Here is a 25,168-nt window from a genome sequence, read left to right as displayed (position 1 = left end):
GTTGAGTAGCCAATCAGAATGCTGATCACCGACCGCAGCACATATGGACACACAAAGGTTGACTACACGCTTCGAGATCTTCCTCACACTAACAACGTTTGTAAGATTGTCGAAAATTATTCTCAATGTTACCCACTGTCAAACATGTAGCCCAATTTCATAATCTAAATTTGCTTTCAAGAATGTACTGAGTTTATACTTTAAAGTGTACACACAAACCTTTAAAACTGTGCATTTCATGTTGGAAAATTAATGTATTTATGGCTAACGCTAACAGGGTACCTAGAGGTCTCACCAAAGAAGCGTAATGAAATTCATAATGTAAAAAAATGCTAGAACACCAACAGGTAAAGATGCCTTTTTATTTCGATGTGATACTGTGTTGTGATATAGCCTAATACTGTTGTGTACAATATATTGTCTAGGTCTATACTGTACGTCTTGTTTCTCTGTAATCCACCAACAACTGCGAAGAATAACGTTAACAGAATTTGAATGTTGTTGAACCATCCACGAGACGTTCTGACCATAGGCAGATGCCGACCCGCAAGCTCAGTCTCTGGCTCCAGTGTTTATTCAGCCAGCTTGGTGTATTGCGCTTCTGTACCGAATATAAATAGAGACTTTTGTCCCATACGTGTTGTATAATCCAGTACTGTGTGTTACTAGTACTGGGAACATGTTACAAGTATTTGTTTTCCACTCATGGACTGTTGATGTAACTGATAATGTTTACATGCATTCTCTCAAAGTAACTTTGTGACCACAATCATTTTTAATATATATATGTTGATCTACTTGATACTACTGTAAAACTAATATTATTATTATTATATTATTATTTATACGTTTTCTGCGCCTGCGAATCTTTTTCTGCGACTGCAAATTATTATTGACCCTAATTTGACTCCATACTTATTAGGGAGTGGGCAGGCTCTCCTTAAACAGGCTCTGGCATAACCCCTATTTCCTGTTTTGTTGCTGTTACAAGTAGGGTTGGCTATAGTTTTTGAATGCAGCTCCAATCAGCGTCACATACGGGACTGGTGTTGTGCGCGTGTTCAGCGTCTTTTATTATTACCCGTGTTGTACCTTGCTTTATCTACACATTTTCACAATTATTTATATCTTTGTCTGTTTTACGTTATTCCTCAAATATTAATTTGAATATAGATCGATCGTAGAGGAAATAGACATGCAATTTGCCCTCCGAAACAGTTGCGGCAGTATTTGTCCACCCAGAAAAACACCACCAAAGAAAAATACAGCGGGAGTTGTGGACAGACATACTGTAGCCTAGATCTAATCTTTCTGAAAGTTAGTTTGTACTATCTTAACATTATGATAGTTTTAATCAGCCAGTTTGTAACTCGATGTCCGCCAAGCCACATGGCATGACAACTGTGAAAGCAATGCTGGCCAGATGCGTAGCCAGCTACAGAATCTAACAACCATTCTACTCCGATTTATTGATCTCCAGAAGTATGCAAACTGATACCACGCCAGCTGTTTGGAATACTGAACCATGAAAGCGTAGCGACGATCGAGGATAACCAAACAATATATTAACTTTTCTTTACTATTTCCTGGCATTGCAAGGTATTGCAAACGAACATTACGATTGATGTTTAATGTGTCGTCAGATTGAGTTTCATTAGACTAGGCCTACTTATCTTGCAATGACTGGACGACCAAGTAAAAAGCGTCACGTGACTCGTCTTGGTGTCGTTGAAAATTGACAGAACAAAATAGATTTTTGCTCATGTAGATGAATACATAAAATCTGTCATAATTACAGAGGAATTTGTCGCTGTAAGATTATAGAAACCAAGTCATGACAGACCGGAATTTACCAGAGTGGATGTCAAATAATGAAATTCCTGCTCTCAAACAGGTAAAAATATGTACTTACTTGTGTCCTCCATCAGACATGTGTTTTGGTATGGTGTGATCTATAACAATTGGAAATATTACAGTATGAACTTTAGTATCTATTGTTCCCTGCATCCTAGCCAATAGCAGTTTGAGGCGGGTCTATCTAGGTGTGGTAATCTTCCAATTCACTGTGGCTTACTCATTTGCCTAAGTTTACCCAAGCACCTGAGCAGAGAAGGGTCATATTCAAATATATACCATTACCAACGCAGTGAACGCACTGTTTTCCACAACCTATTTTAGTGCAGCTTGTTTTGTGTGCGTATAGCACCTTCTGTTAGCTACTCTGCTGAATAATAATTGGTTGCATTGGGTAATTTTAGAATTTTAGACTTTTTGGAAAAGACGGGCTATGGACCCAGCCAACTCTATTTGGGAGGGGAGAACTCCCTCACATGGTACAACCCATGCAGAGGCTGCGGTGTCAGAATGTGAAACGTGTGTAGCCTACTTTAAGAGAAGATAGACTAATGTGACAAATGTCAACAACAAAAAATCCTCGACCAGCCCAAAAGTGAAACGGCCCACCGATTACCCACCCCGGCCCAGGTTGTGTGTGAATTTCTGTTCAAAGAACAAAGAATTATATTTCATGATTAGCAATAATGAATGGATGTATATTTCCATACATCCCTCAACACAACAAGGAGTTTAAAGTGTAGTATAGGCCTTCCCTCTCAAACACAGCCTGAACATTCTTTTTTTTTTTGCTTCAATAGGCTCAATCAGGATTCCATAAGAGAAATGTCACAGACGAGGATCTCCCTTATCTGGAGTTTACTGGCACAGTCATATACAGTCATGAGAAGAATGACTGCTTGTTTTTGTCGCAGGATTTAAGGTAATCTGCAGAATTGCTATGCAGCCAGACAGGCCAAGACTGGCATGAAAAGTCACTGTCCTAAATCGACACACTGAATTGCTTTCAATATTTATCAGGGTGTTAGTTCACTGTTCTCAATATACTACCATTTTCAGAAAGTAGGACTACATTATTAGTCAGCTGTTTATTTCAGTCTCTCATTACATTTACATTTAGTCATTTAGCAGACGCTCTTATCCAGAGCGACTTACAGTAAGTACAGGGACATTCCCCCGAGGCAAGCAGGGTGAAGTGCCTTGCCCAAGGACACAACGTCAGTTGGCATGACCGGGAATCGAACTTCGGATTACTAGCCCGATTCCCTCACCGCTCAGCCACCTGAATCCCTGTAACCTCATTAGTTAAAAGCCTCCTTGTTTGTCCCCTAGGGCTGGTCTACAGCCCAGTTCTGCCATAGGATTTGATATAGAATGGCCACCTTGCTTCCTCAAGGGACAGAAGAAGAAAGTTGCATTGGTCCAGCTGTGTACCTCAGAGGAGAAATGCTACCTCTTTCATCTCTGTTCAATGACAGGTACAGTCCGCAATGGAAATGTCTTTTGCTTTCCCCTCCATCAAATGTTACCACTTTTATCTGTTGATGATCATAGTATTTGCCCAGTGCATTGCTCTGCATATCAACAGAGACATTCACACTGCACAGTATAACTGAAATAATGTCATACCAATGGCGATTAAACACGTATTGCAGGATTTCCAACTGGTCTGAAGTTGTTGCTGGAGGATGAGTCTGTAATAAAAGTTGGCGTGGGAATCGAGGGAGACATGTGGAAGTTACTGTCAGACTTCAGTATCAAAATGACAAACTTTGTGGAGCTGGGAGATTTAGCAAATGAAAAAGTAAGGCCAACCAATCTGTACTACAGAAACAGAAGGTTCATAGCCCTTCTTCTTTGACACTACCTTCATTTTATGCTACAGCTAAGATGTGTGGAGAAGTGGAGTCTGGCTGGGCTCGTTATGCACCTTTTCAGGAAGAAGCTCTTCAAAAGTAAACATGTTCGCTGCAGCAATTGGAATAACTTCCATCTCTCTGAGGACCAGAAAAGATACGCTGCCACAGATGCTTATGTGAGTGTGTACATGGGTTTCATGTAAAGTAGAATGCAGGGGCGGACTGGGGGAAAAAAGTGGCCCGGGAGTTACTGTCAGACCGGCCCACTCACTCAATACACGGCGCGCGGCCCACTCAGTACACGGCGCGTTGCCCACTCAATGCATCGCACGTATCGACCAGTCATTGGGCTACTTGGAAAAATACCCATACACTTAACCCTTGTGCTGTCTTCGGGTCACATGACCCAAAGGTTCATAACGAACCAATTTTACCCAATACAAAAACAAATAAAAATAATTTTCTTTTAACCTTTGCAATGTGGGGGGTCTGAGACAGCCCACCGGTTAAAAGAAAATGCTTCACTTTGTTTTTGTATGCGGTAAAGTTGTCGCAATACAACGGTGGGTCACAATGACTGATGGGTCAGAATGACCCGAAGATAACACAAGGGTTAACATTGTTTTGGATGATTACAAAAAAATTACATGATATGTGTTTAATTTCGTACGTTGAACTTTCAAAGTGTCCATAAGAACATATTTCAGAAGACACTTCAGAAAATTTCTGAAAAATAGGCACCGTGAGTGTTAAATACAAATCGTGAGGAGGAGTATAAAACTCAGTCTGCGATTGTAGACTACTTAACCCTCGTGCTGCCTTCGGGTCACATGACCCAAAGGTTCATAACGAACCATTGTTGTGTTTACCCAATTTTACCCAATACAAAAACAAATAAAAATTATTTTCTTTTAACCATTCCAATGTGGGGGGTCTGAGACAGCCCGACAGTTAAAAGAAAATGCTTCACTTTGTTTTTGTATGAGGTAAATTTGTCGCAATACGACGGTGGGTCACAATGACTGATGGGTCAGAATGACCCGAAGATAACACAAGGGTTAAGGTCTTAGAGCAATTTATACGTGTTCAACCTGTGTAATATGGAAAATAGTTGGAGGCGCCGGCGATGTCAGAGGGAGGGCCGGTTGGTGATGGAAGTGGGCCGGTATTTTGGACCTTCCCAATCCCGTCGGCCCACTGGGGATTCTCCCGGTATCCCCGATGGCCAGTCCGCCCCTGGTAGAATGTATAAGGATTGTGTACAAACCCACAGTTGTTTACCTGGAAATTTAAGTCTCTATTTATTTTCTGTATTTTATTTTAAACTCAGGCTGGTTTGATCATTTATAACAAACTGCTCAATTGGGATCTAGGTGAGTATCCTGTTTGATTAGTGTGATGTTTAATGTTGTATATGAGCTGCTCTTGGTACAACAATATGCTAATTCAAAGTATTTGGTTTGTGCGTGTGTTTTGTGTGTGGGTTTGGGTGGTTCCATTAAAGGAGTTGAGAATTGTAGGTCTGGCCTCAAGGATAAGGTTTCCCAAATGCCTAGTGAAATGGCTAGTTTAGCTGGCCGTATTCATAATGAAGTCAATGACATGGAAAGGTTTGCTTTACAAATGTTATCTATCCAACTCAAACTTATTTTCTTTTTGTAAATTACCAGTTTTTAGTCTAACATTACTGTTATTTTGTCATTTTAGAGCTTCCAAGCTGGTTGAAGACATGTCTGCCAGCGTCAACTCTCTAAAAGATATTCTAATAAAGAGCAACAACACAGCTTGTTCTTCACCTCAAGAACTCTTGCCTCTTGGCCCCGAAAGCAGTGAGGTGATTGGTTGTAGCCCATCAGTTGAGTCAAGCAGAACACGTGCCCAGGATGGAGATGATGTGGATCTAAACCAGTCTAACCTAGACCTGTTCAAGGCTCATGAACCAGTAAAGAATGTCAGAGAAGCCTCATACTGGCAGAAAGAAGGCATCATGTCTCTGGATATCTCAGAGTATGAGCTTCAGATGCTGGAGATGCAAGTAAAAGAAGAAGATCGTGAAGAACAGTCCACCCTGGACTTCAAGGTACAGAATTGTCCTGTTTTACTTACATTCAACTCCTAAAGCAAATGTCCAGCAAATATGAAAAAATGTTAATGTAAACATAGGGAACAAACTTACGCAGAACTGTACACACTATGGTGAATTAGGTCTACAATTATAACAGCTGGCTCAACTGCTGTGCATGTAATGACTTATGTAGTGAACTTAATGTCTAGATGTTTGTGGGGGTAAGACAATTTAACAGAGAACTTAATAATACATTTTGATCGGCATGACATATGCGATGATAATGTAGGAAACAGTAGACAATTTTTTACTACATAATCACTTGCATGAATGTACCAGAGCATTGGTAATTTGTTTAAAAGATTGAGAAATTGCTTTTACGATGTGCATAAGGGACTAGATGATGTGGAGGTTGAACAAGTACTTTTGAGAATTTCAATTGTGATTAGAAAATATCAAAGCCACTGAGCCATCACCACCTGCATCACAGGCACTGTACTATCTATCTATCATTCCAGAAATCAGTGTGTCACTGACATCTTACTCACTGACTGCATCAGGGGCACTGTGCCCTATTCCAGGAATTTGTGTGTGTGTGTCACTGACTGCATCACGGGCACTGTAGACTAGTTTAATAGATGACATAAATAAATGTGCTTGATTGATGGTCTTTATTTGAATCGTGGTTTTGAAATAAATTATGTTGTTGTAAGAAATCCTTAATTAACCCTTGTGTTATCTTCGGGTCATTCTGACCCATCAGCCGTGTGACCCACCGTCGTATTGCGACAAATTTACCCCATACAAAAACAAAGTGAAGCATTTTCTTTTAACCGTTGGGCTGTCGCAGACCCCCCACATTGCAAAGGTTAAAAGAAAATTATTTTTATTTGTTTTTGTATTGGGTAAAACTGGGTAAACACAACGATGGTTCGTTATGAACCTTTGGGTCATGTGACCCGAAGGCAGCACAAGGGTTAAGAGCCCATTTGGGAGGTGGAGCGTCACTGCTTTTATGCGCCTCTCTTCCTTCTAACAGACCCATAACTTGCGATGTATACTTTGGGCTAACTTTGCGGAATCTACGCACCCACCCTCAAGCACTGTGCTGACCAGCTGTCTTCGGTGTTCACCACCATCTTCAACACATCCCTGGAGACATGCCATGTGCCAGCCTGTCTCAAGTCCTCCACCATCATCCCTGTGCCCAAAAAGCCAAAGTGGACTTCAGCTCTGCCTTCAACACCATCATCCCCGCGCTGCTTCAAGACAAGCTCTCCCAGCTGAGAGTGCCCGACTCCACCTGCAGGTGGATCACAGACTTCCTGTCTGACAGGAAGCAGTGCGTTAAGCTGGGATCACACGTCTCTGACTCCCGGTCCATCAGCACCGGATCTCCTCAGGGCTGCGTCCTTTCCCCTCTGCTCTTCTCCCTGTACACCAACAGCTGCACCTCCAATCATCCATCCGTCAAACTCCTGAAGTTTGCGGACGACACTACCCTCATTGGGCTCATCTCTGACGGGGACGAGTCTGATTTACAGGTGGGAAGCTGACAACCTGGTGACCTGGTGCAGCCAGAACAACTTAAATGCTCTTAACCCTTGTGCTGCCTTCGGGTCACATGACCCAAAGGTTCATAACGAACCATCGTTGTGTTTACCCAATACAAAAACAAATACAAATAATTTTCTTTTAACCTTTGCAATGGGGGGGGGGGGGGGGGGGGGTCTGAGACAGCCCAACGGTTAAAAGAAAATGCTTCACTTTGTTTTTGTATGCAATAAATTTGTCGCAATACGACGGTGGGTCACAATGACACAAGGGTTAACCCTCGTGCTGCCTTCGGGTCACATGACCCAAAGGTTCATAACGAACCATCGTTGTGTTTACCCAATTTTACCCAATACAAAAACAAATTAAAATTATTTTCTTTTAACCTTTGCAATGTGGGGGGTCTGAGACAGCCCAACGGTTAAAAGAAAATGCTTCACTTTGTCTTTGTATGCGGTAAATCTGTCGCAATACGACGGTGGGTCACAATGACTGATGGGTCAGAATGACCCGAAGATAACACAAGGGTTAAGGCAGTGGACATGGTTGTGGACTTCAGGAAGAATACAGCCCCACTCACCCCCATCACCCTGTGCTACTCCCCAATCAACACTGCGGAGTCCTTCCGCCTCCTGGCCACTATCCCCTCCCAGGACCTCAAGTGGGAGCTGAACATCAGCTCCCTCACCAAGAAAGCACAACAGAGGATGTAATTCCTACGGCAGCTGAAATTCAACCTGCCAAAGACAATGATGGTGCACTTCTACACAGCCATCATTGAGTCCATCCTCACCTCTTCCATCACCGTCTGTTACGCTGCTGCCATTGCCAAGGACAATAGCAGACTGCAGCGTATCATCCGAGCTGCTGAGAAGGAGATTGGCTGCAATCTGCCTACCCTCGAGGACCTGCACACCTCGAGGACCCTGAAGCGAGCGAGGAAGATTGTGGCTGACTCCTCCCACCCTGGACACTCTGTTCCAGCTACTCCCCTGCGGCAGAAGGCTGCGGTCCATCAGGATCAAAACCTCACGCCACAAGAACAGTTTCTTTCCATCTGCTACTGGCCTCTTCAACAAGGCCAAGGACTCCCACTGACATTTAACTACACTACGCACAAGCCACCTTATTTGCACTATTTCCCATTCATATTCTTATTTTTATATATATTTTATTAATATTTTGTTATTTAAATTTTAAATTGTAAAATTGTTTTGATTATTAGTTCCTAGGATTAGTTATACTACTGTACTTTTATACTTTTTGATTGTAGATCCGTATATGTTTATTGTTTGCACCTACCGGCCACAGTAAATTCTGTGTTTGTGTAAACCTATATGGTGAATAAAACCTGATTCTGATTCTGACCTTAGGTGACATGAAAAATATCAAATGCCCGGAGTGTTGCCCATTTGACAGCTGCGTTACACAAGCGCGGGAGCATAAAATTAAGATCTTATATTCACAGCTTGTTATCTAAGGTTTGAAAACTGTGAAATGTACAGGTAATTTGCAGTACAAGGGATTTGGTTGATGGTAATGTCCACCAGCATTGAAAATAATATCAGTCAACAAACTATTTTTTTCTTCTCACTGACGCAGGAGAAGAATACCCTGGAGAACTCAGCCGACCTCTTGTATGATGTGGCGAGTGATGAGGAGCTGGAGAACCAGATGTTACAGGTGATTCTGTCCAACTTCAGCCATGTCAGAATCATGGATATTTCTTCTTTGATGAACGTTTTAATCTTAATTTTTATAATTTCTTCATTCACACGATTTAACCTTGAAAACCACTCTTGACACCTTTGAGTGCAAATATGTTATGAAGTATTGCTGGTGTTTGTGTCAAAGTTCATGGTCGTATTGCCCCTTAGTGTGTGGAAGAAGCAGAGAAGTTGAGTCGTGAAGAAAACAAGACGGAAGATGAACAGAAAGACCTTGAGGAAGCCTCTTCCTCTCCAGAGGAAGAGGAGGATGTCATTAGAGAGGAGGAGGAAGAGTTTGGTACTAAACTGTTAAAGCTAAATAACTGAAAGTTTTTTGAAGACAATGGTCTAACCATCGGAAAGGACATTCATAGAACTTTCATACTCTTAATTCACTCAATTAGAAATGTATACAGAAAATGTTGTCATTTATAGATATTACATTACATAGATTTGACATAAAATGATCTATCTATAAATCAGTTTATGCTGTGAAGGGATGGAATCTAACTGACTGAATTTGTCAGATCAAGTCCTAGATATGTGTGCTTGTTTGGTGATTTTGATCAAAGTCACTACTTAATCTTTCTTTGTCTCCCTTTCAACCTCCCTCCCCTATAGATCCTTCCTTTCCAGAGCCCAATCCAGATCATATAAAATGTCTGAAGATGAATTTTGGACACAGTTGTTTCAAGCCGTAAGTGCATTTAGTATTTCTCTTAACCCTTGTGCTGCCTTCGGGTCACATGACCCAAAGGTTCATGTGATCTTCAAGAAAGATGGCGCCGATGAAGGCTGCCTCGGTCGTTAGGTGCACTCTTTTTTGTCTTGTTTTGTCTGTTAATTCAGTGTTCTGCCAAGATTTCCGGGGTTCTCTAACAAGAGAAGTACTTCTAAACATCAGGACTACAACTCCTGTTGATTTATTTCCCACTTTTATTCCCCAACTTCAGCTACTGGTGTGGAAAAACAGAGACTTTCATTCATCTTCCGTTTTGTGCTTTACGGAGACATGGCTGAGTGAACTAATCCCAGACTCTGCGCTACAGCTAGCAGGTTTCAAACTGCTGAGAGCGGATCGTGACCCTGTGCTCTCTGGCAAAACTAAAGGCGGTGGTATTTGTTTTTACATTAACAGTGGCTGGTGTGAATATTTGACAGTTATTCTGCAGCACTGTTCTCCTGATCTGGAATCATTTTTTATTAACTGTAGATCTTTTTACTCGCCACGAGAGTTTGCATCATTCATTCTGGTTGGCATCTACATGCCTCCGCAGGCTAGCGTCAACGAGGCTCAACGTGTGCTCGCCAGGCAAATACTGAGTGTGGAGCATGAAAATCCGGATTCCTTGGTTATTGTGCTAGGCGACTTTAACAAAGGCAATCTCACTCAAGAACTCCCAAAATATAGACAATTCCTCAAATGCCCTACCAGAGAAGGAAACACCTTGGACCACTGCTACTCTACAATTAGCAAAGCATACCATGCGGTCCCCCGAGCAGCACTGGGTCACTCTGACCACGCCATGGTCCACCTGATTCCTGCATACAGGCAGAAGCTAAAGCGCTGTAAGCCTGCTGTGAGGACATCAAAACAGTGGACCAGTGAAGCTATGGAGGATCTGCGGGCGTCCTTGGACTGCACTGACTGGGACATGTTCACGACTGCTACCAATAGTCTGGATGAGCTCACAGAGGCTGTGTGACATCATACATCAGCTTCTGCGAGGACTGCTGTATACCAACACGCACCAGGGTAAGCTACAACAATGACAAACCCTGGTTTACAGCTAAACTCAGAAGGTTAAGGTCAGCGAAAGAGGCCGCGTTTAGGAGTGGGGACAAAGACAGTTTCAAGGAGTCGAAGAACAGGTTTAGCAAGGCGGTGAGGGAGGCTAAACGACTGTACTCGGAGAGACTAAAACATCAATTCTCTGCAAACAACTCTGCTTTTGTCTGGAGAGGGCTCAGGCAGATTACCAACTACAAGCCCAGAGCCCCCCACTCCACTAACGACTCCTGCCTGGCCAACGACCTGAATGAGTTCTACTGCAGATTTGAAAGACAATTGGACAGTCCTGAACTACCCCTTCCCACCCAGGAGGCCTCCCACCTCCCCCTCTCTACAGTGACGACTTTCTCCATTCAGGAGGGTGAAGTTAACAGAATTTCAGGCAGAATTCAGGCAGAATCCCCGCAAAGCAGCTGGGCCGGACTCTGTCTCTCCAGCCACCCTCAAGCACTGCGCTGAGACCAGCTGTCTCCGGTGTTTACCTACATCTTTAACACCTCCCTTGAGACATGCCATATGCCAGCCTGTCTCAAGTCCTCCACCATCATCCCTGTGCCCAAAAAGCCAAGGCCAACAGGACATAATGACTACAGACCCGTCGCCCTGACCTCTGTGGTAATGAAGTCTTTCGAGCGCCTGGTGCTGGCACACCTTAAATCCATCACAGACCCTCTACTGGACCCCCTGCAGTTTGCCTACAGAGCCAACAGGTCTGCGGATGATGCAGTTAACATGGCCCTCCACTTCACCCTACAGCACCTGGACTCCCCAGCATCCTATGCCAGGATCCTGTTTGTGGACTTCAGCTCTGCCTTCAATACCATCATCCCCGCCCTGCTTCAGGACAAGCTCTCCCAGCTGAACGTGCCTGATTCCACCTGCAGGTGGATCACAGACTTCCTGTCTGACAGGAAGCAGTGCGTTAATCTGGGAACACAAGTCTCTGACTCCCGGTCTATCAGCACCGGATCACCTCAGGGCTGCGTCCTTTCTCCTCTGCTCTTCTCCCTGTACACCAACAGCTGCACCTCCAGTCATCCGTCCGTCAAACTCCTGAAGTTTGCGGACGACACCACCCTTATTGGGCTCATCTCTGGTGGAGACGAGTCTGAGTATAGGTGGGAAGTGGCCAACCTGGTGACCTGGTGCAGCCAGAACAACTTACAGCTCAATGCTCTTAAGACAGTGGAGATGGTTGTGGACTTCAGGAAGAGCACAGCCCCACTCACCCCCATCACCCTGTGTGACTCCCCAGTCAACACTGTGGAGTCCTTCCGCTTCCTGGGCACTATCCTCTCCCAGGACCTGAAGTGGGAACTGAACATCAGCTCCCTCATCAAGAAAGCACAACAGAGGATGTACTTCCTTCGGCAGCTGAAGAAGTTCAATCTGCCAAAGACAATGATGGTGCACTTCTACTCAGCCATCATTGAGTCCATCCTCACCTCCTCCATCACCGTCTGGTACGCTGCTGTCACTGCCAAGGACAAGAGCAGGCTGCAGCGTATCATCCGCACTGCTGAGAAGGTGATTGGCTGCAATCTGCCTACCCTCGAGGACCTGCACACCTCAAGGACCCTGAGGCGAGCGAGGAAGATTGTGGCCGACTCCTCCCACCCTGGACACTCCCTGTTTCAGTCACTCCCCTCCGGCAGAAGGCTGCGGTCCATCAGGACCAATACCTCACGCCACAAAAACAGTTTCTTCCCTTCCGCTGTTGGCCTCTTCAACAAGGCCAAGGGACCACACTGACTCTAATGACTTCCTGCTTAAAACACACTGCTTTTTGCACTGCATTACAAAATTGTATCTTGTACATTTGTATTTTTTGTAATATTTGTATTTTTATATTGTAAATTACGGCAACTTATATTTTATTTTATTGTATATTTTATTTAATTCTAATTCCACTTAGTACTTGTAGTTTATGTACCCTTAGTATAGATAGTCCACATATTTAAATTTTAGGTCCCTATATGTTTATTGTATGCACCTTCCTGCCATAGCAAATTCCTTGTCTGTGCAAACTTTCATGGCGAATAAATCCCATTCTGATTCTGATTCATAACGAACCATCGTTGTGTTTACCCAATTTTACCCAATACAAAAACAAATAAAAATAATTTTCTTTTAACCTTCGCAATGTGGGGGGTCTGAGACAGCCCAACGGTTAAAAGAAAATGATTCACTTTGTTTTTGTATGCGGTAAAGTTGTCGCAATATGACGGTGGGTCACAATGACTGATGGGTCAGAATGACCCGAAGATAACCACCATCTGAAATGAGCATAACCCAACACAAGCAAGTCAGCATAACACAACATGTATCTACATATCAATATTTCTACATAATCTTGTGGCTTGCCATGTTTCTGTGACCCTGTATTCTTTGCCTGACCAGAGATCATCACTTCATATTGCAGGGTACAATGGAAAGTAATACACTCGGTTATGAAGGAGAGGAGAGATAATCTTGTTGTTATGGCAACGGGTAAGTTCCCCCCCATCCATATCTTCTTCTCCCTTTCTTTTTGAAAGTTAATAATGACTAAATCTGCATTGTAAGAATAGCTGCCGCTTGCCAAATGATCCATATGGATGTCTTCTGGATAGGGAAATCAGCAGAACATTCGGCAGCTAGATCAGAATCAGAATTCGGTTTATTCGCCATATATGTTATACAAACACGGAATTTACTGTGGCAGAGAGGTGCAAAACAATAAACATATACGAATCTTAAATTAAGTAAAAATACAAAAGTTTAACTATTTCTAAGAACTAAACAATCTAAGAATACAAGCATTTAAATATAAAATAAAATATATATAAAAATAAGAATAAGAATGAGCAGCGTGAGTGATCAACATGCAAAGTGCAATCGGATACTGAGATAAGGTGGCTTATGCATACTATAATTGCCATTAGATGGACTTATAATAGTTAAATAAGTGAATGAATGTCAATGGGAGTCCTTGGCCTTGTTGAAGAGGCCAGTAGCAGATGGAAAGAAACTGTTCTTATGGCGTGAGGTTTTGGTCCTGATGGACCGCAGCCTTCTGCCAGAGGGGAGTAGCTGGAACAGGGAGTGACCAGGGTGGGAGGGGTTGGCCACAATCTTCCTCATGCATTAATTCCTCATGCAGTGATAGATTGAGAAAACCATTGCCTGGAATAAATTCCAACACCTTAAGTGTTTCTACCTTTTCTTATTATTAAGTGGGGGGCCAAGCAGCAAAGCTGCTAGGGCACCTATTGTTTTTGTTCGTTTTATTATTATTATTATTATTATTATTATTATTAGGGTTCCTCCGGTAGGAGGACCCTATTGTTATTGGTGGTATTATTATTATGTTAGTGCAATGGCAGTCAATGGCAGCCCCTAGACCAGTAATGTAAAAAATTGAGAAATTTGGCATGCTGAAACTGCAGAGCATTAGTAACTACCATAACAAACATGGCCCACGTGAGACAATAGGTGGCACTACATGCCACGCCCCAATATGTCAATTTGTGTGATGCCGTTTGCACCCCATAAGTCCCAAAATTCTGTAATTGAGTACATATGCCTTATTTCTCATGAGGAACAAAAGAGCCTCAAGAACTTAAAACGGCATATTGGATATTTCAGTAAAATTAAGATTTGTCCAAAACTACACAAATGTCTCCTCATGAACCGTAGCTCTGATTGACTTGATTCTGAGCCCTACCTGTGTAGGATACATGGCTTTCTGCAGTTAGCAAAGGAATAAGGAATATATTACAGAATTGCCAAATTATTAACATTTACTTATGTTAATAAGACTTTACACATGTTGCACATGTTTAATGTAGTGCTGTCAAACGATTAAAATATTTAATCGCAATTAATCTCACATTTATATCTATTCTAAATGATTCCCTTGATTTCTTTTTGTCCCATTATTTTTTCCCATTTTAATGCTCTTAACAACATGGAAAAGTGGATTGGATTGCTTAGTTAGTGCAAATGTTTTTATTTTTTATTGAAAACAACGTTGCAACATTGCCTGGCTTTGACGAGGGGGCGGAGAATTCGCATCAGCTGTGTGCTTGGCCATCAAGTGGTATTTCAGACTGGACGAGCTGCGATGATAGCTCAGTTCACAACGACAAAACACACAGATCAATTTGGTCTTGTCAATGGAACCATTTGGGAACTTTTTAAAAGTAACCTTTCCATTCAGAATCTTATTGGCATCCATTTCGGCGTATCGCGCTCGCTACCCACTCATAACGTAACGTTAGCCTACTACTATTTAGCCGGCTCGCAAGCTCAAACAAGTGTGTGCGGCGTGCCTGTTGTTTTGTTTCTGGTCTAGCTAGATCCGGTGTGGTGTTGTAGTTTTTCTAACGTCAGTAGTTGTTGCAACAGCATGTGAAAAAAACTACAAAGTTTGTTAGGCCAAAAAGAACGTTAATCTCACGATAAAAAATGTTACGCTGTTAAAATGGGTTTGCGTTAACGCCGTTAATAACGCGTTTAACTGACAGCACTAGTTTAATGTGTCCATCAATAAGTACCACATTGACCTAGGGACTTGAAATGTTACACTCACGAAGAAGACACGACAAAATGATACCATGTGTGAAGGCAACTTCATATCTCCAAAAATGATTGAATTAAAGGAAATAAAATGTATCGCTAACGCTAAAATAATGCTTTACACATCCGCCAGTCAAAAACTGATACTCTTGATTCAATCACAAGTTCATATGAAGACTCTTGAGAATGTTTAGTACACAAATCTGAGAAAAAGTTCACTGTAAGATGAAAAGTATATTTTTTGTGAATATTTAAAATATGCATGCTTGGCTAATTGCTAGGGCTTTTTCCAAAAATCCTCTCTCCCTCTGCTCCTCCAAATGATCACACACACATTCTGTTCCCTTGACACACGAGTGAGCTTGGCGAGACGCACACACAACATTTCAGGACATTGTGGGCTGACCAGAGCCATAGAAAAAGAGAGTTGCGACACGCTTTGATCTCGCCAACACGTGATCACGTGGTTCAAGTAGCACTGCTCTCAACCTGTTTGAATGGTTTTCAATACAGCTGGCTAACGGAAGTCGCTTTCTCAGGCAAATGACGAATGAAACAAGCTCGGTTAAAGAAATCCGAGATTTTGTCTATCTTCAGCAGACTCGTATCTACAAAAAGCAGTCACCCCTGACGTTTTTGGTGTAGAATGAAGTGAAATACAACACTGTGAACAATCACTGCCAGTGAAACACAGAGGAAAAAAGCTAGAGCTTTTTTTTCACGTGGTTCCGGTAGCTCGCTGTAGTTCCAAAAACCCCACTGCTGTCAACCTGTTTGAATGGTTTTCGACGGGACAGACAGCAGCACCATCTCGATTCACGGACATTTTCGGTATATTAACACATAATATCAATTGGTTACTGGTGTGTTGTATCATGTATATGTCTGATACTTTTTTAACAGTTATGTATATTACATTAAATGATAATACATGACGCAATATTGTGAAGCAGAGCTAGAAATGGCTATGCTACCTACCATACTGTAACAACTGTACCATACTGTACATACCAAACAGTAGCCTAATGAGGACTATATTGTTCCACTTAACGTTTAACCTTCGACTGTTGAAGTAAATGGGACTTGTTAAACGTTTTTTTATTCATCAGCCACTTACAATTTACCACATTAACAACACTTATATTTGTAGTACTTGATGCAAGTTGAATCTAACCATTATCACCAGCAACTGCTCAATGTAAGGCAAGAAAGGAGTTTGGTAAATAGAACAGAATATACAAGGCAACCAATTGCATTCAATAAAACATTTTATTGTACAATATGTCCAGTGTTCTTCCACTCCTTTTGTTTGTAGTGATCCGGTGATCTTCTGGCTATGATACACATACTCTCTAGCTAGCTACAGTAAAAGTGTTGCTTACATTAGGTACTAGACCTACAGTCTAGCTCTAACTGCATTTAGAATCTAACAAGCTATAATCGTACAATAAACTTTATCTAGAGCTAGCTATATGAAATACTACTAATAACAATTGATATGTGGTGGTAGAAATATGAAAAAATTCAGGATTTTCATCAATTTACTAGCTAACTTGCTTCGGAGACACTGAAATGAATGGGGTTGAACGATGGAAAATACAATGTTTGGAACTACAGGTCGCATGTGACACGCTTTACTTCCGCATTCCTCGATAACAATGGGAGTCTATGGAAGTTTCACAACTCTCTTTTTCTATGGCTCTGGGGCTGAACAAGCCCCCACTCACTCCTTGATTTTCAGTATAGGCCCTAGAGGACCTTGGTGTCATTGCATTTCTGAAATTGTATGCAATGGTAAAAAGTTCTCCAAATCCTGAAACAGTGATAGTATAGGCCATGAGGAACTACCACACCACAAATGGCCCACCATTACCCATAGGTGGCGCTACAGGCCACGCCCTGACGCACAGATACAAGGCTTTCTGGAATGGGTGGGTTGACCAAGCCCCCACCATTCACTCCTTGGCTTGAAGCAAAGGCCCTTGTGGATCTGGATGGTATTGCATTTCAGATTTACTAACCCTAACCCATTGGCAAGTCTGCAGCATGGATTTTTCTATGCAGTGACAATATGTGAAGAATATACATTTTTCAATGGTTCGCAATGTTTTGGAGGAATCTGCCATTGCTGCTTGCAGCTATATTTAGGGTTCCTCCAGCAGGAGGAAACCTATTGTTTTTGTTAGTATTCTTATTAGGGTTCCTCCGGTAGGAGGGAACCTATTGTTTTTGTTAGTATTCTTATTCTTATTAGGGTTCCTCCGGTAGGAGGGAACCTATTGTTATTGTTGGTTTTTATTATTATTTTTTTTTTCTTCTCCTTGCGCCTCAATATCTCAAAGTCCCTGGTAATAAATTTTCTAATTTGGCACATTGATACTACATCCAAGTGGGTACCCCCACACCAAATATGGGCCACATCGGACCATAGGGGGCGCCACAGGCCACGCCCAAATGTCCGATTTTCAAAGTGATGGCATTTCCACCCCATTGCTCCAATTCTTCTGAAACTTGGTGTGCATGCCTCCTTTTTCATGAGGAACAAAAAAGCCTCAAGGACCCATAAGGTCCGCTATGATGGATTTTCCTGTACTGTGATAATTTGGGAAAACCTTCAAAATTCCTCTTCTCTTGAACCAAAGGTGAAATTGACTTGAAATTTGGTACAGATATGTATCATTGACATATTTAAAAACGTTACTTAAGGCAATTGAATCAAGTACAAAATGGCTGAAATGGGTGTATTTATGTAAATGTCCACATTGCCTCAATATGTTTGTGTCACTAAATCAAATGTATTTTTGAAGGATGGTTCAAACCTAATAAGCTTTAATGTGACATGCCTCTGAAGTACCATGCAAAGTTTCACCTTGATATGTCAAAATATGACTGAATTACAGCTGTTTGAACTTGGACCAAATCTGACAATGCTCGCCATTGGAGAAACAGCTTTTTTTAATTATCCAGTTATTGAACTTTGTGTATTCCATGCCTGGGAATGGCTCAATGATGTTGTGCTAGTAATCAAGGTTCAATACCAGTCAGAGGCATAGTTTTTAATTTTTTATTCTGACCAAACGGTTTCTAGTCTCCCGATAAATCCTCCGGTTGTAAAACATAGCAATGCGTGTTTATTTGAGCCCATCACAACACTCCGATCATCTGTTTAGCGAGACTGTGTAAACCACTGCAAAACAAGCCAGGTTCACCACAGTAGCTAGCTACTTGTAGTCTACGCATGGTAGAGATAACTCTAATGGTTATCTCTAATGAAGTAAATTAATTGTTCAGGTGGATCCCTTGCCTGTTGCACAAATTCATTTCAGTAACCTGAGCCAGGACACATCCCCACTGATGCTAGGCATGATTTGAAATTTGACAAGTTATGGCACTCCTAACAACCTTTTAAAAAAAACTATGAGTAAGTTATTCTTTACAGCAGCAACCCAGTCATTCCGTTGTCCCGTTTTTATAGGAAATGTACAAGCAGTTTCAACTTTGGACGAATCTTACAATGCTTACCACAGGAGAAACAGCTTATTTTTTTATACAGTAACTGAACATGACAATATTCAGCACTGAGAATATCTCAATGGGCTGGGATGGTGACCTGTAAAGTATAAGGTCGTAGGTTGGAATCCAGCCATAGTCTTTTGGCCTGTCATAATTTTGATTATCTGTTCAGTTCAACAGGATGACATCATTCTGAAGTACCACAAACAATTTCACCTTGTTATGTGAAAATGATTGAATTAGAGCAGTTTCAACATTGGCTGAATCTAACAACGCTTACCACAGGAGAAACAGCTTACTTTTTTATACAGTAACTGAACATGATAATATTCAACACTGAGAATAGCTCAATGGGCTGGGATGGTGATCTGTAAAGTATAAGGTAGTAGGTTGGAATCCAGCCATTATCTTTTGGCCTGTCATAATTTTGATTATCTGTTTAGCTAAACAGGATGACATCATTCTGAAATACCATGCACAATTTCATGCAATTTCACCTTGAAATGTCAACTGTTTCTTAACCTTTGTCCCAATGTTGACCAAAGCTAATACTCTGCCCTTTCTATTCAAAGAAACAGTTCTATATCTCAACAGTTGGTGTGTAGCAGAGAGGATAGAGAGACTGCTTTGTAACCTTATGCTCATGAGTTCAAATCCCCATTCAGCCTGTTGTTGGCCAAACATGAAGTAGTTTTGCTCTCTTGTTTTCCAACTCTCGATCTTCGATAGTGTACATGTTTATAATATTTTGCCATTTTGCGGAGGAACCCACATCGCTGCTTGCAGCTATATTTATTATTATTATGTCTAAACTTCCGCAAATTGGTGTCTATGGCAGCCCCTTGAACCGTATGTTGAAAAGTTGTAAAATTTGGCACACTCATTCAGTCCCCTCATAATTTTCACCAAGTTTCATGTCTCCCGTTGGAGCAGTCTAGCGCCACCAACGGGTCAAAGTTGAAGATGTGTTTACACATGTGACTTTTGGGGCCCTATTTTAACGATCTGAAACGCAAGTATCAAAAGCGTAACGCAAGTAACTTTGTGGGCGGGACTGTTGCAATTTCACAGGCGGGATAAATGACTCTTGCGCCCGTCGCAAATCTAAAATGGGTTGGTCTGAAGTAGCTAGATTTACTCATTGTGGTTTGGGTGTAACGTGCAATAAACCAATCAGAGCATCATCTCACATTCCCTTGAAGAGCAGGCGCGCTTGTTCAACAGCGGATTGCTATTATAATGGCGGATTTGCCAGATGCACGCCAGGAGTGGTTCACAGCCAAGGACTCCGACGTTCTCGTCAGGCCGTAAAAGATAGAGAAGTGACATTGCATGGGGAGGGGAGAAGAAACCGACCCAAATTAGCATCGGTTTAACAGGCGTGGTAGGTAATTGCCACAATTGTTACAAATCAAGTTCACTTACATAGAGATTTCTCATGAAAATTGTTTTAATCATTGACATGAAAGAAATGTAACACAGCCATACAATAAATCAAAACAATGTAACGCAGCTTCGCAGGAAGAAGACCCTTGCCTCGCCAGCAGTGCACACGGGCCAAGCATGCCTTAAAATAGGATCTGAATAACACGTCACTGACTTTAGACTACGCTTTTCCCTGGTCTGTGGCGGAATTGATTTCTGAAACTGCAAAATAGTGCAAGTTCATTCCCTAATTTACCGACGTGCGTCTGTGGAGGGAAAAGTCCGCTGTGCGTTGAGTGCAAAATAGGAATGATACATGCGTCGGTGTACAAAGTAATTTTTTCCTGGGTGCAAGATAGGGCCCTGGAAGCGTATGGACACATTTTAAAATCGAGGTATCGTTGGATTCCCTGGATCAAGACGAGTTCAACGCATGACTTCATACACAGTTTTATAGATTTTCTGCCATTTCGAAGTTTAATGAAAACATTTTTTTTTGCTACTACAATTTTTGTAAAATCTTCTTCAAAATTGCCAGAGATGATCTCCAGACTGAGCCTCACAAAAGTTATCATATGGATTTTCAAAATGATTTGTCTAGTACAGCACATTTGACAACTAAGCCGCCAAAAAGGAAGTGGGGTCATATCTCAGCAAATCTTTGCTGCATTGACACCAAAGTTGGTATAGGGATTCGGAACTGTGTTATAGCTGAGGTGAGGCATTGCTTCAAAAAGATCAACCCTCGCAAGGAACCTGGCCCAGACGACATATCAGGTAGGGCCCTCAGGGGCTGGGCTGACCAGCTAGCAGGGGTCTTCAGTGACATCTTCAACCTCTCCCTCAGCCTGCCTGTACTCCCCACCTGCTTCAAGAGGACCACCATCGACCCTGTACCCAAGAACACCAAGGTCACCTGCATGAATGACTATCGCCCGATAGCACTGAGCATACGTATGTGGGGATGCTGTTCATTGAGCTCAGCATTCAACACCATCATCCCCTCCAGACTGGTCTCCAAACTTGTGGACCTGGGACTAAGCACCTCCCTATGCAAGTGGATCTTCCACTTCCTGACGGGGAGGCCACAGGTGGTGAGAATCGGTGACCGCACCTCATCCACACTGATCCCCAACAGGGCTGTGTGCTCAGCCCTCTCCTGTTCTCCTTGTTCACTCACGACTGTGGGGCAACGCACAGCTCCAACCTCCTTGTTAAGTTTGCTGACGACACAACCATCGTGGGCCTCATCTCTGACAGCGACGAGTCAGCCTACAGAGAGGAGGTTGATACCCTGACATCATGGTGTAAGGACAATAACCTCTCTCTTAACATCAGCAAGACTAAGGAGATGATTGTGGACTATAGGAGGCCGCAGGAGGAGGAGCATGCACCCCTATACATCAACGGATCCGAAGTGGAGAAGGTCAGCTGCTTCAGATTCCTCAGGGTGAACATAAGCAATGATCTCACCTGGTCTGCTAACAGGGACAAGGTGGTCAAAGCGGCCCGGAAATGCCTCTTCTTCTTGAGGAGACTGAAGAAGTTTGGCATGGACTCAGTCATCCTCAGTAACTCTTACAGATGCATTATAGAGAGCATACTGACTGGTTGCATCACAGTGTGGTATGGGAGCTGCACAGACAGGGACCACAAGGCCCTACGTAGTAGTGGTCCGGTCTGCTGAGTTCATCATGGGCAGGAAGCTCACAGCCCTACAGGACACCTACCACACACGATGCCTCAAGAAAGCTTGCAGGATTCTAAAAGACTGTTACCACCCATCATTCAGTCTTTTTACCCTGTTGCCTTCTGGCAGGCGATACCGAAGCATTCGGTCTCACACACGCAGACTGGACAACAGTTTCTTTCCAAGGGCCATCAGGCTTCTGAATAAACATTGCCCGCTCCCAACCCAAGCTCTTCTCCTGTCTGGCCCCCCAATGGTGGAATCACCTCCCCACCTCCATCAGAGAGACTGACTGTCTCTCCACCTTCAAAAAAAGGCTTAAGACGCACTTGTTCCGGGAGTACAACGGTACTTAGGAATGATTTGCTGGACCTGATGTTAGTTTCCTCCAGGAACACAATGACTCTTATTGAGGGACTTGTTGGTTAGTTGTAACTGATTTAACTTCTTGTACTCGCTGTGAATTTTATTATTGTTGCTTGCTTTTTCTACAGGTACACTCTTTGAGGGTCATGTTGTTTAATTTGTAACTTGTTTAACTACATGCTCTTATGGTTCTTCCCATTGGCACTTATTTGCTTTTCACAATGTATGCTTCATGTTTTGGCTACCGGCAATGTTTTGGGGCTATCTCGTTGTTATGATCAGTAACCAATGCACTTTTGTAAAGCTCTCTCTTGGAAGTCGCTTTGGATAAAAGCGTCTGCTAAATGAATAAATGTAAAAGTAACATTGATATGGACACTGATACACTTCTCACTGGTCACTTTACACACTGTCACTTTCAGCTACTGGTTGCACTATCAGCAATATTGCACTATTGTACTTCACTTGTCTTAGGTTAGTGTAGGTTTATAAGGTTATTGGGTGTGCTCAAGCCTTCGGCGAGAGCACAACCTTTGTTCTCTCACATATATATTTATTGGGTGTGCTTTGCCTTCGGCAAGGGCACAACCTTTGTTCTCTCACATATATATTATTGGGTGTGCTCAAGCCTTCGGCGAGAGCACAACCTTTGTTCTCTCACATACATATTTATTTATTTATTGTTTATTTTCGCCCCCTAAGGATCAGTCAATATTTGGACTACATACACAACGGCGGTGTCAAAAGGTTCGTCTTGGTAGCGATTGCGTTGGTTGTATTTTTATTTACGTTCCGTTGCATGGTTTAAGTAGAAATTGCGTTTTTGTGGTGAAAAGTGAAGCTAACGGTGGCTAATTTGCTAGCCACAGTCACTGACGTTACTAACGTCACTACGTCACTAACGTCACGAAAACAAGCGTGACTACCTGTAGCAGAACATTCGTTTCACATCTGTTAACTTGGGGGATAGCTAGGCTAACTATAGCTTTACTGCAAGGCAGCTGCAGGAACGCCACAAGCAAAGAGGCCAGGGTGATAACTATTTACTCATTTTACTTTGTGATGTGAAACACAATTATGAAATGTAATGTACAATATTAACTGATATTATTAAGGAAGTAGGCCCACATCTACTTTTGGAAACGGTAGTCTACTATTTCACTGAAGCATTAGCATCATGACATTAGCCTCTGTTGCCCGGGCAACACATACTACAGTGGTCTATGATGCATCTGTTTTCAATCTTTAAAATAAACATTCAAATACATTTTCGTTGTAGGATTTATTATGACATTACATTACAAGTAAACGATTTGTGGGTGAAATGATCATTACCTGTGGTTTCAAACCAGTGTTGCTCACTGCAACGCTGTAGCCTACGCGAGACACTACAAAAACATCTACACAGCTGTAGGAAGTCAAACGGCGACAGAACATGTTCGGCACTCCCCTTACTTAAATCAAAAGTCTATCTAACTACTAACCTGAACTTCATTGCCACAGCCTAAACGTTGTCAATCTGTTCATGAAAATAATTTCAGCCTAAACCGTACAACGGAACGTTAAATCCAATTCAACCAACGCAATCGCTACCACCAAGACGGAACACAGCAGTAGTCTAGTTCTGTACCGTAGTAGTACAATTTACCGGGGCAGCTTCTCCACACAGGGCTATGTCGCATTTTGCGTTGTTACTGACAATGATCGCTACCAGTGAGCTTTTTATGAATGAGCGATTTTCCACTAAATAAATGTCAATCTTATTTACGTTTTGGGGGGCATATTTTCAGTTAGCAGATGGGACTGTCTGAATCGCGATTCCATCTTCTACTGCCGGGTAACGTCGTAGAATAATCTTCAAAGGGGGTTCTTTATTAATGAATGAATGCAATGAGTAGGCTACATGCCTGAAAATATCACGAGAAGGGAAAAACTTAAAATGACATTTAAGTCATAGAGATTAGATCCATTTTTACACCGGTCTGCCAAATTTATTCGTTTTGATTCAACGATGAGGCTGCCTCTTGCAGGGGAAATGAGAAGACATCTATTTCATAATACACTTCACTCGTATTTTCAGTTGTAAATGAGCAGCAAAAAAAAAAGCTTTTAAATCTATTTAATCTTTATAAATAATAAGTATGCATTTTCATATAAAATATACAGAAATATCAGTTGTAAAAATGTCATTCAAAAACGGACCCCTGTGCAACCGACGCAAGCAAGCACACCCTACAATTTCCCCAGAAATTGTACCCTCTCTAGTTATTGGGTTTGCTCAAGCCTTCGGCGAGAGCACAACCTTTGTTCTCTCACATATATATTTATTATTATTTATTTTCGCCCCCCTAAAACTCAGTCAATATTTGGCCTACATACACAACGGCGGTGTCAAAAGGTTCGTCTTGGTAGCGATTGCGTTGCTTCTATTGGAATTTACGTTCCGTTGCATGGTTTGGGCTTAAGTTAAGTTTTTGTGGCGAAAAGTGAAGCTAACGGTGGCTAATTTGCTAGCCACAGTCACTGACGTTACTAACGTCACTAACGTCACGAAAACACGCGTGACTACCTGTAGCAGAACATTCGTTTCGCATCTGTTAACTTGGGGGATAGCTAGGCTAACTATAGCTTTACTGCAAGGCAGCTGCAGGAACGCCACAAGCAAAGAGGCCAGGGTGATAACTATTTACTCATTTTACTTTGTGATATGACACACAATTGTGATGTGTAATGTGCAATATTAGCTGATATTATTAAGGAAGTAAGCCCACATCTACTTTC

At 42.2% G+C, this 25,168-nt stretch overlaps 1 protein-coding gene across 1 annotated transcript in view; it reads left to right on the top strand.

Annotated features, from left to right (window-relative positions):
- The first annotated feature begins 1,834 nt into the window (after positions 1-1,834).
- The window catches only part of wrn (WRN RecQ like helicase), a 62,473-nt gene continuing 39,139 nt past the window's right edge, over positions 1,835-25,168 (top strand). The window contains exons 1-12 of the mRNA XM_062484842.1: positions 1,835-1,894; positions 2,655-2,776; positions 3,187-3,332; positions 3,510-3,658; positions 3,740-3,889; positions 5,044-5,086; positions 5,218-5,323; positions 5,421-5,793; positions 8,935-9,015; positions 9,210-9,339; positions 9,663-9,738; positions 13,256-13,323. Coding sequence (XP_062340826.1) covers positions 1,835-1,894; positions 2,655-2,776; positions 3,187-3,332; positions 3,510-3,658; positions 3,740-3,889; positions 5,044-5,086; positions 5,218-5,323; positions 5,421-5,793; positions 8,935-9,015; positions 9,210-9,339; positions 9,663-9,738; positions 13,256-13,323 — 1,504 coding nt within the window. The remainder of the gene's footprint in view (positions 1,895-2,654; positions 2,777-3,186; positions 3,333-3,509; positions 3,659-3,739; positions 3,890-5,043; positions 5,087-5,217; positions 5,324-5,420; positions 5,794-8,934; positions 9,016-9,209; positions 9,340-9,662; positions 9,739-13,255; positions 13,324-25,168) is intronic.

Source organism: Osmerus eperlanus, chromosome 18 (genome assembly GCF_963692335.1).
Source record: "Osmerus eperlanus chromosome 18, fOsmEpe2.1, whole genome shotgun sequence".
NCBI lineage: Eukaryota > Metazoa > Chordata > Actinopteri > Osmeriformes > Osmeridae > Osmerus > Osmerus eperlanus.
This window is presented reverse-complemented; position numbering and strand designations above follow the sequence as displayed.